The 11,918-nt window shown below is 43.4% G+C and overlaps 1 protein-coding gene across 1 annotated transcript; it reads right to left on the bottom strand.

The window, feature by feature from the left end:
• Positions 1 to 10: 10 nt before the first annotated feature.
• On the bottom strand, positions 11 to 10,901 carry LOC101164636 (sodium/potassium-transporting ATPase subunit beta-233). The gene is made up of 6 exons (XM_004068295.4): positions 10,621 to 10,901; positions 7,194 to 7,322; positions 5,885 to 6,040; positions 4,335 to 4,519; positions 1,340 to 1,423; positions 11 to 1,265 (listed from the first exon to the last, which is right to left on the bottom strand). The coding sequence occupies exons 1-6, from the start codon at positions 10,715 to 10,717 to the stop codon at positions 1,008 to 1,010; spliced, it is 909 nt and encodes a 302-aa protein (XP_004068343.1). The 5' UTR covers positions 10,718 to 10,901; the 3' UTR covers positions 11 to 1,007.
• Positions 10,902 to 11,918: the final 1,017 nt, after the last annotated feature.

Raw genomic sequence — 11,918 nt, 5'->3', positions numbered from 1 at the left:
TGAGTTTTTCTCTCCATTTTTCTGTTTATTGTTTCAGCCTTATGCAGATTAAATAAAGTGACAGAATGAACTCCTGACAGGTTTTGTGATCTTAAACATTGAATTAAGTATTTTCACACCAACTAAGCATGTTATTACACGGGATACTGCGATGCCTCTGATATTCTCTAAGTTCTAAACCAGCAACTTTGGTATTGGATTCAAACATCACACTTTGGAAAAAAAAATGTACAACTGCATAAATATAAAATGATTCCATCGTGAAAAATGGCTAAAACATTTAATAGAAAGTTGCATCACACTCTTGTGATGTCTCCAGCAAAACAGATTTCAAAGCACTGAGTTGCCATGGTTTCCATAGAGGTGACAGCCTTTGCGGATGAAGCCGCAATGCTCTACTCTACGGATTAAAACTTGAACAAACGTTAAGAATCAAACAGAAATGTCAAATCATGTCTGACAGATAAAAAGAGACACATGTGTACAAATGCAGAACATGCAACAAAACAAAAAACCGAAGGGTTTAACGGAGCGCAATCAGAGTACCATGTAGTTAAAACGTACTGACAACAACCCCATGCACTCATATTTAACACACCTGCACACGGACAGCAGCGCGCACACACCTTGGACCACTAAAGCTGACATAAAACAGATTACAACAGGACTACGGCTGAGGAAACGACGTGAGGATCAATACCTTGGGTGGGGACAAAACACAACTCGCTACATCTCAGTAGTGGAATTGCAGTTTTATACAGTAACCGAACATCCCATGGCTCAAAGAATATTTTCTTTTACAGTAGAATAAATATCATCTATTGCTATTCTTGTTATTAACTCTCTAACTTGCGACAAAAACACGGATAAGCGGGTGTAAAGCACACGAATTAGGTGTAGGTCCTGTATATTATGAATGTTCAAAGACTAGTGGTGTTTATCAGAACTTCTTCGTTACTAACTAGGTTTAGGTTGCTTTCAGTGTTAAGTGCTCGTCGCGGCCGAGGTCATGAGTTCACAGTGATCTTAACGTCGAAGCGTCCCATATAACGGTCTTTTTCGCTGTACGCGATGTTGTCTCCGAATACCCTGCAGTCGATGCGCAGGTCCTCGCCGATGGTGAGGTTGGTGAACTGGATGGCCACCAGGGGCTGCAGATAGTTGGGATGCAGCTGCTTGCCGTAGTATGGGTAGTACTGCAGAGGAAAGCCTCCGCCGAAGCCAAAGTACTTGATTTCTCCAATCTTGGATGCATCCTCAGGTCTCTGCAAACGCAACAGAGGAATGCAGCTTAAAGACCAGACACACTGCAACATTGATGGCATCATAGAAAACCCACCTTGTTTTTGCAGTAGACGGGGATCAGGTTGTTGTATGATTTGCCCTGCAGAGCCTCTGGAAGCGTTGAGTTGTTAGAGGGACCCTGAAGGCAGCAGAACCAAGTGATGAACAGCAGTTTAGTGTACAGGTCATGTTACAGAATGTACGTTACGAGATGTAAGAACGACATGAATCAAAAACATAAAAGTCATTTAAGAGCTCAGTTTGCCTTCTTTGTTTGTTTTTTGCAATGATGACTACAGCGTTCCACCGCTTATACGCGTTTAACTACACGCGGTTTCATGTATTCGCAGTCCCGTGACTCCTCCGGGTCATCACAAAAGCTTAGACAACTCGAGACGTTTGGATGAGACTTTTGCATCCGAGGGAGGGGCTGCCCGTATTTCTGAGGAAGGGGGGGGTGGAGATAATAATGGATTGGATTTATCTGCGCTTTTCAAGACACCCAAAGCGCTTACATTATGTCCATTATTCATTCACTCCTCATTCATACTTGGTGATGGTAAGCTACGGTTGTAGCCACAGCTGCCCTGGGGCAGACTGACAGAGGCGTGGCTGCCATTTCGCGCCTACGGCCCCTCTGACCATCACCGGGATCATCCATACACATTCGCACACCAGTGGAGCCCAAGGACACAACGACATTTGGATGGTGGGAGCGGGGAATCGAACCGCCAACCCTTCGATCATTGGACGACCCGCTCAACCACCTGTGCCACTGTCTTCACTGAGATGAAGAGTACGGCCACCCATAGGCCTCCCTAAGTCACTATTACCAAAGTTTGTGCCCCTGCATGGAGAAATGGCATCAGCTGACTCAGAAGACGGACGGAAAAAAAATCCTAAAACGCTGAAGATAATCGCGGAGAATAATTATGATTTGGATGAATGAATGCCGGATGAAACCCGTGTTGTGACAAGATATGTTTCCCCTGCCAGAATTTGTTCCCCCTCTGGACTGACGCGCTGAACCAAGGCTCAAACCGCCCTGCAGGACCGCTCGCACTAAACTGATGAAGGATGAAGCATGGACCCCTGGTGTTAAGGCACAGAGTGACACTCAATGTGCCTTATAAAGTACCTTACAGTTCAGTCTGTTGCTCTGAACAACAAACAAAACTCTTTATGTTAAGCAATTTTCTTCAATGAATGTTTCACAAAGCATCGGAAATGTTCAGAAGGGTTTTTGATGAGTAAGAATGGGTGACGGACACTCTTCCGCCCCGGGGTGGGGGTGGTTCTCCATATTCGCAGATGTTTTTGGTCTCTAACCCTCCCAAATACGGGGGGAAAACTACTGCATTTAACACACTATAAGGGCAACTTAAAGCCTTTTTTTTTTTTTTAATGACCAGTGTGCCTTACAATCTGGAGCGCCTCCTATATACATTTATTCTGGTTATGTTTACCAACATCGAAGCGATTTTGAGAGGCACACGGTGCTGTGTAACGATGTCAATCATGCGATAACGATATATCTCGCAATATAAACCTGAATTTGTTAAATTGAACACTTTGTTGCTCCTAAGAGTAATGTGTAATCATGAACAGGTTGTTCAAATTTACATATACGTCCACACAGGGGCTGAAATTTTTGAGTCCTCGGCCAAACATATTTTTTACCGACCAAAATATTATAACACTATTTTACACAGAAATACCTTCTAGCTTCTGATTATTTCAAGAAAATGATATTGCATTAAAATAATTTATAAATGGTTTGAACACTATTGTCATCTAACTTGTACACTCAAATTATAACATGCTCATAAAAGAAGGACTAGAGATCTCCTAATTCTGCCTGAAGCTGATTACATTTGATAACAAATTAAACAAAAAACAGGCTGAAAACAGTTGAATATTTTGGATAATTGTCATTATATATCATTGGAGTTAAAGCTGCTGGGAAGAGGTGGGGGCATTCAGCACATCTGACACGTCAGTTTTTGGTGTAACACCGGCTTTGTGTTGCTACATTTTCATTTTGTTTTATTTAGTCCAGCCCATGAAAATCCTGCCCGATTTTAAACCAGTCCGTGTTCCCACTTGGACGACAGACGGAACCGCTGGTTAGCATAGCATCATTAGCGTTAACAACAGCGCTGTCTCCAAATCGTCGTCTGTTGCGGCTGGAGGTTTGCAGCTTTATCCTCCAGTTCTGATTGGATGCAATTAAAAAAATCGCTGCATGTTCTGCTGTTTCATCACTCAAAACTGAACAGGTGAAGTGACCGCGGGGGGGGACTTGCGTCGCATGCACGTGTTTCGCTCGTGTGCAGATGGACGCAGAGAGGACAAAAGGAGAGCTAATGACACGACTAAGTTAACGCAAATGCAAACCTGTGACTAACCCTCTTACCTTTTCTCACAAAAGAGGAGAAAATACTAACAACTTTTGAGTGTTCATTTCAGACCCTTCAAAATAAAAGTCAAATCGCGATATGTTTAGCGTTTTATCGCCAGCCTTTACGTGTTACTAACTCGGCTGTGAGTGAGCGTAGTGACAGCAACATTTATCGTAGCAGTTTTAGTCTGTGTCGATGTATGAAGTACAGTTTAAGAATTTCTTTTTTTTAAACATTTGTCTTGTCTGCTCTGATTGGTCAGCTCTCCAAACTTTTTACATTATTGTTATAATCATACAGACCAATGGCAGAGATCGTACAACCCTACCACAGAAATAGGGTTTTATGTCCGTTAAATGCTAAAGTCCTAAAATAAACCACATGAATGTTTAGGACCAGAAAAAGGGTTCTGCATCTTTGTTTCATTTTGGCTTTATGTTTTCTTTGATTCCTATCCAATACTCAAAATTAAAACTTTAGAATGACTTTGCTGTTGAGGCTCTAGTTCAGTTAATATCATGACATTAAACAGTAATATTGACTAATCCAGCATAGGTTAAGCGTCTGAGACCTTTGGTCTCTGACACTAGGCTGCAGGAGCAAAGATGGCTTCAGCAACAGTCGGTCTGAATGCGGCACAGCACTTACCTTGGGTCTAAAGAAGACAATCCTGTTGAGTTTGACAATAAGGCACGGTTTGCCCTCTTTGAAGCCGTAGGTGTTGTCAGTCAGACCAGAACAGTCTCCAAGCCATTTTCTAAGAAAGCGGCAAGATGTCCTCTGTCCGCTGCCCTCTTCCAGCCCGCCTTGCTCCTTGTATGTGTCTGGATTTTCTGCAATAAAACAAAACAGCACTTTAGAAGCAGAAGAGTTTTGTCTTTTTATGTAAAAATTTTATTTTTTCCTCTTCTGAATAATGCAGGACAGAAAGCTGTCACACTGGGTCACAGAGAGACGGCAGTACTACAGAAAGCAGCCGTGAACCTAACTGTACTAGGAGAATCTCTGAATAATCTCATGGAGACATAATTACTGATGCTTTGTAGACCCGTCTAAAATAAATAAGTCGGATCTCTCGACATCCTCTGTGTCTTCCACGTATTGTAAATGGGATACACAGAAACGGCTCTATGTAGCGATCAAGCTAAAGACAATTGGCGGTTGCTTCTCCCACACATGACGGGGAAGTCCAGCTTATAAACACATTTTTATACAAGGGCAGGGAAATCACAGCACGTCCAAATAAAGGCAGCCAACGCAAATTTGACACGTGAATCGCATTTGGAGTGAACGCAGCATTATAGCATGAAAGAATATCTAATATGTTATACGACTTCAATGTTGAGTAAATGTACAGACGCAATCTAAAGTCCTGTGGTGTGATTTGGGCGTGGACGACGAGGCACGTCAACCAATCAGGGACTCAGCTTTGGGCATGCGATGTTTTCAGTGACTCAGGCTGCTCGATGAGAGGATGTTCGCCCTGAACTTCCATCCATTTTCTTAACACGCTGGGGCCGCAGGGTTACCGGAGGATGTCCCAGTTACTGTTGGGGGAAGGCCGATACATTCTGGACAGGTTGCCAGCGACAGAACCCGCTACGACGGCACCCGTGGTCCGGCCAGACCCTGGGCGGCAGCATTTGCTAGCTCCAGCTCCATGGACTCTTTGACAGGCTGGCAACCTGACCAGGATGTCTCCACCAACTCAGCGTAGCGAGCAAGCAAGCAGAGGAGGAGGATCGAGGGCCGCTGCCCTTCAGGAGTGGGAGAGACTCTGGAGGATCTGGTAATCCCGGACACCGCTCGCCTGCTCTACAAAACATATATGCCCAAGCTACTCGCTCTACATCATCCATGTTTTCAATGACGTGGCAACGAATGAAGTCCAGAAAGACGTTGGTGGTTGCTCTGCGGCTGATGCATCAAGGCTCGAGCGGTAAATTTGACGCGTGTCAAAAGAGGCAGACGGAAATTTGACGCGCGAATCGCGTCTGGTGTGAATGCAGCATAACAGGGGCATCCACCCATACGTCTTTTTTCCCCTTTTCCTGTTACAAGGCTCCTTCTTCTGCATTTTTCTATGAAAAGTTGACAGGTAAATTCATAAACAGCTTCCCAAAGCCTTTCTGCATTTAGTGTTTAATTTGCAAATGCAAACAGCCACTGATAGATGCACCCATGGTGATTATACTTGCCTCCACAGCTTTCATACTTCCCCTGCGCTGTCTGACGATCCTCGTCATATTTTAGAAGAAGTTCGTTCATGCTGTCCACGTACTTCTTAAATGTACTGTTATCAGACATTTTGAATGAAATCTCCGATTTGTCTGAGCGGGGGGTGTGCGACAGGCCTGAAAGACAACAACACAGGCTTAAGGAAGAAAGGAAAGAGTTAAAAGTAACAAACTTAACACATGCGGATCAAAGAAGTGTATTCTGAACAGTGGAAAAAAGCCATGAAAACAGTATCACATGCCATGTGGGCTATTGTGAGTCTCCAGTCTATTATCCTGTGTCTATTATCTTAGGGCAATGTGGTGTTTGGGGGATTTCCTCAGCTGGCCACTGTCAGCTCGACAGTGGAAATTTTCCACACAGCTCGTGCACGTGGAGTGACCCAGGGAGAGGGGGGATGGCAGACCGGTGAAAGGGAACACATTTCTCTTCTGGATTCGTCTTTTGCTGCCTTTTAGCAGTAGGTGATTTGATCTGTTTGTGCAACAGGAGCACAGAAAACAAAAACAAAAAAACTAAATTTGGTTCCAAACCTATGAAATTGCACAAGTCCCCCTGCCCCCACCTATCCACTCTTACATGCGTGTCTCTGACAATGGAAACTTTTAGCTTCAGAGTGGGAGGTGGCATCTGCTATGACATAAAAAACAGAAAAGCGCCCTCTGCTTCCTTGATGATCGCGCCTCTGCTGGAAAGCTGCTCTAACTTGAAGCTCTCCGCGCTTTCCTCGTGGTTTCCTTCATTTTCAGCTTTCAACACAGCAGCAGGAGCATGAAACCAACCGTCAACAACAGCTGCTAAAAATACCACCAAGACTCAAGTGTCCTTTGCAAAGCTGACACAACCTGATGAGGACTGCCACCTAAAAAACTGCCTCCAGCTTGCAGAAGACATAAAAATGCTCATAATGAACTGGTTTCCATGACGTCAGCAATCGCTCTCCACAAAGGAAACAACTAACTTCAAATAAATACCTCTCAGGATTATTACTCAAATAAAGCAGAAATCACATGTACACAGGCATGACTGTGACTCACACATGAACAGTTCTAGTTCCCCTGCTGCCTGAGGGGGGAACCATCGACTTGCTATTAGAACTGAAGGACAAAATGGACGGACATATTTGAGGTCAGAAAGATTGAGTCGCTGCTAACAGACACGCCCCAACAATCATTTTTAACCACATCCGCACAGAGACGAGCACAGACATCCGCGATCGCTGGTCACACACCCACTGCATGCAACAGAGAGGAGCAGGAGGGCATTTACCTGGGGGGGCGACTCTGTCCTGATAGGTGGGCTTGTAGTTGCTCAGGGTTAGCAGCAGAGCCTGAATGGTCCCAATGAAAATTCCAGCCAAGCATCCGTAAAATATCAGGTAGAACATGAAGATTTTAACTGGGAGAAAGCAAAAGGGAAAGTTCCTGTCAAACGTGTCATCAGCATGAGAACACAGCAGTTTTCATTGTACAGATCAAAAAGCTACAGGTCATTCGCACACATTTTAATGATGTGATGAGTAAGAAAGAGCTTGATGTAGAGAAATTCAATTTAATCCACATTGTGCTGAAAAAACTTTAAAAATTGTGCTTCTTTTCTAAGAATTCTTACAATGGAACAATGCAGGCTTTTCTTCTTTTCTCCCCAAATTTTCCTCCATAATGAAACACCCAGAGGTCCGCACATCCAGTGTTACCGGATGCGTCACAAGTTATTCTTTTCAGGCCTTAATCACTGCGACCCCCCATCCGTGCCTGCATATCACTTCCACCAAGTTCTGCATGTAAACTCTGTCCTTACTTAATTAACAAAGAGCTCCCTATTCATGTGTTTAGTGGAAGACAGACTTTTATTAGCATTCCTGTTCAAACCAGTTTCTTTTTATTTCACAAACATCACTGCATAAAGTTTACTATAATCCCTACAGCACATGGGTCCTATTTAACCTCAAATGTTTTAAGTTACAGCACAGGTTTCAAAATATCTTTAAGAATTAAAAATCTAACACTAAAAAGCAATTTTATTTTCATTCCTTGTACTGAGGAAAAGACAGAAAAATAGCACATTTCTGTAAACTCCCCTGCTTGTGGCATGTTGAGTCCCACAACCTTATCTCTTTGTAACAAACTGTTATCTTAAGTCATTTGCAGTTCCCACCCCAACCCTCACTCTCTGAGCAGGAAAACACATGAAATGAATTCAAACATGATGTTATCAAGTACAAAATCTTTTCCAGAGTCGTGAAAGACACACTTTGATAAAAATGGTGCTCCCGTGGTATTTTTATATGAAGAAAATTAAGCTTAAAAGTGCATTTCTGAGTACTTATTTATTCATATCGTTGTAAATTATGAGCAGATGGATATATGCCATTGTAAAAGGTTTGTAGGTATGACATAGAAGCTACCAAGCTGTGCCACAAGCTCCCTGCTCCACTCCATTCTGATGCATCCACTTGCAGACAAAAAGATCCTTGTGTGTCTTTGTTTTCCTCGTCTGAACTGGAATCTGGATCAAAACTGTACGGCTGGATAGCTCCAATATTGCTCGCCATTTTTGGCGATGTTAAGTTAGGGTTGTGAGGGGCTGTAAGCTAGCAGGAGAGCATGTAAATGCATAGATGATGGGAAGAAGACGTGTGTAGTCTGCGCCAACAGTCTGCCGCTCAGCAGAAACTATGTCCTAGAAAACAACACAGGTTTTTAAACTTTGGCTGAAATGCCATACTCATTACGTCAAGCTTTAGTGGATGAAAATTGTACGTTTCGTTTTAATACCATTTTAAAAAAGAGGACGAAAAAGAGGACGGGCAGACAGCCTGGAAGGCAGACTTATGTTCTCACAAGCTGCTCCAACACCTGCTGCTAAAGCAAACGCGGGGTGAGCTATTTTCCAAGATTGTGTCAGTCAGGAGCCACACCAGGATTTCTCTGTGATGCAGCTGTCAGCGTGAAACTGTATACAGCTTCCCGTGCCAGAGGACTGCAACTATGCTCGGTACTTTTGTTTATAACTCGCTGTGTGATGGAGACCCAGAAGTCACAAGTACCTGTTGTGCAGGCCGGCTCAATTTGCAAGACAAATAGTGACATTGTTCCCGTCTGCACATGGCGCTTGGGCAGAGAAAGAGATAAGGAGACGTCAAGAAGCTTCGCATACGAGCACATTTCTGTGGGAACTGCCACTGATGTCATGGAAACTGGAGCACAAATGGCTGGACGTGAAATTGGTTTGAGGTCCAGCCACTCAGTGACATGAAGCAACAACACTCAGCAGGCGGAGGCTGAGAGGCCTTTAGTGCAAACAGCAAAGTGGCCGGGTGGATTTGATGGGAGGAGCTTGGATGGGCAGCACCTCCCCCCAACCACGCATGCTGTGAAGGGACTGCCCCCCCCCCCCATGTCTTCCACTTTCACAAGTCTGTGTAAAAGTCTGGAAATGAGTAAATAGAAAAAACGTCACCATGGTTGTTGCTTTAGCAGATCCTTCTCTACAAACACGTGGTTCTGTGTTGCATTCACGGACAGTCAAGTACAAACCTGTTGCTTATTATTTTTGTTCAACAAACCCCCCATTCTCTCGCTCAACAGGGTAATACACCCCCGTGTGTGACTTCAAGCTGGGTGACATTTGAAGCCATAACGACACGGCAACCAAGAAAAGTTCGCCATCAAACACCCCACCTGCCGTTATTTCCCCCGCCACAAAATCCGCTTTTTCGCCCCCCAGAAGAACTACAGCTCGATTGACGCATTTTTTTCCCCAACTCCGTCAGGAGTGGGAAAATTAAAGTGGCAGAGACACGGCGGCCAATGCCTTATTAGTGGGAGGCGGAGAGGGGCGGCCCACCCTCCAGACATGTGAGTCGTGATCTGCTCCGTCACGCACCGCGTTCCGAGCCGAACCTGGCCAGTCCAGAGCAGAGGCGACACGAGAAAACAAACGCACCTTTATTCCTGAAGAAAAAAAACCCTGATAGCTAGTTTATAGTAAGTCGCACTGTTGGAGACTTTAATACTAAAACAAAAAACGAAATAATGGAGCTGGATCGGTTCGTTTTCAGTTGGACTGTGAAGAAAAGGAAAGCTCAATGAACCGGTACCTGATTATAATTGTCTCCCAGCTCATTAACGGAGGAGGAGGAACATGTCCCCCTTCTTTTTTCTCCTAAGCTAAAGTGAAGCGGGAAGAGAACAAACGACCAACTTTCATCGTGCGATTTGTCAAACCCTGGCCCCCCACTCACTCACTCACCGTCCTTCAAAATGACCTTTTCAGAAAGCCCAATTTTAATGAGGGGCACCATTAGGGCTACGCCTTCGTAATCCCTGATTTATGACACCTTTAGTTTTTTTCCCCTCATTTAGGCCATTTTAAGGGGACGTTCCATTCATTTAAAGGTTACTCGACGTGTTTTGCTACTTCATTAATTACTATTTTCCCCCAACATTTGACATGGGGCGTTGCTACAAAGCTAACTTTGTGAAAGGAGACCATTTAACGTTTTTATTTTTTCGTTGACTTCACCCCCGTCCAAACAGCCACATCTAGAGTCACGACTCAGCCTGACACAGCGGGCTCTAACAGGTGCTGTACTGTGTGTGTCTGTACAGGAAACACGGTGTTCGCTCACCATCCGCGAGACGTTTTACCGCCCAAACCCGGGTAAAAGTGAAATTAGAGCCGGGGTACTTACACCAACTGCATCCCGTCCTTCCCAGAAACTCTCCCTTTTCCGAATTCCACATAAATTTCCTCCACCCGCCGTCGCTGCTCTCCTTGTTTCCCGACATTTTTGCTTCTGTTTAAAACTCCACAGTTTGAGGAGCGCGTGCGTTCGTGTCAACGGTTCGCCGACAGGAAGGAAGTACGAAAAGACAGTTTCGTACTCGGCTCTGCGGCGAGTGGCGCTCACATGTATGTCAGAGCAGAGCGGCTCCGCCAGAAAAACTCCGCTAATAAGTTAACCCCGATGAGGGAGGGCTGAGCCCAGCAAATCACAATCTTCCGCTGCTGTTGCGTAAGACAAAAACGGGGGGTCGATGGGTATGGGGGGGGGGGGCGTCAAAACTCTGCTCTTTAAGGACATACCTGTTTGATTTTGAACTTTATAACTTTATTAGTTTTAATAACTTCAAAAGCTTCTTCTGTAAAGAAAAAACTTTAAATAACTTTTTTCTTTCACTATTACACATAAATGATACATATTTTTAATAACCTTTATTGCACATTATGCCGTTTTATAAAAAATCACATTTAGGTGTGCAATAAGAACACAATTGCAAATATCAGATACACATATTTATAAAAAAAACAAGAATAGAAATAGAAATAAGCCAAAGGGTTAAACTTTACAAGAATTATTCTCATACAGACAAGGTTTTGATTGCTTTTTGCTTCGCATAATTACAAATACTATTAATATACAGATTGAGTTCAGAAAAGAATACCAGAGAATTTACATTTGTGCATAGGAAATGTGAGACCAGAGTCCTTTTGTATATTCTTTGAAATCTTTCCAGAATAAAACAAAACAAGAATCAATTTTGTCATGAATGAAATCACAAATCTGGATGACTGTTTCAAATACACACATAAATTCTAATCCTCGCGAAACTTCCTGTTCTATGAAAGCTTGGTTAGCTCACATCTTAGCTTGAAGCCATTCAGTCAATGCTGAAAACGTGTAAACCATTGATTATTTATGTCATTTTGACCATTGTTAGAATCATTTTAAAGATTACTTTGCCTTCAACTTGGCATTGATTTGTTCCTTCTGGGCTTTATATAATCATATTACGGAGCCCCTAAAGGGCCATTGATGAAAAAAAAAAAAACTGGAGGAAAAAATTTTTTTTTTCAAGTAAAAAAAAATTTTTTGGGAGTAAAATATTTTTTTTGAAGTAAAAAGGAAAAAAAAAAAATTATTGGTGCGCACCAGTTAGAATCAGGTGCGCACCAGTTAGTTTCAGGTGCGCACCAATTAGTTTCAGG

Source organism: Oryzias latipes, chromosome 4, assembly GCF_002234675.1.
Source record: "Oryzias latipes chromosome 4, ASM223467v1".
Taxonomy (NCBI): Eukaryota; Metazoa; Chordata; class Actinopteri; order Beloniformes; family Adrianichthyidae; genus Oryzias; species Oryzias latipes.
The sequence above is the reverse complement of the archived record's forward strand: the minus strand, read 5'-3'. Positions and strand labels throughout refer to the sequence as shown.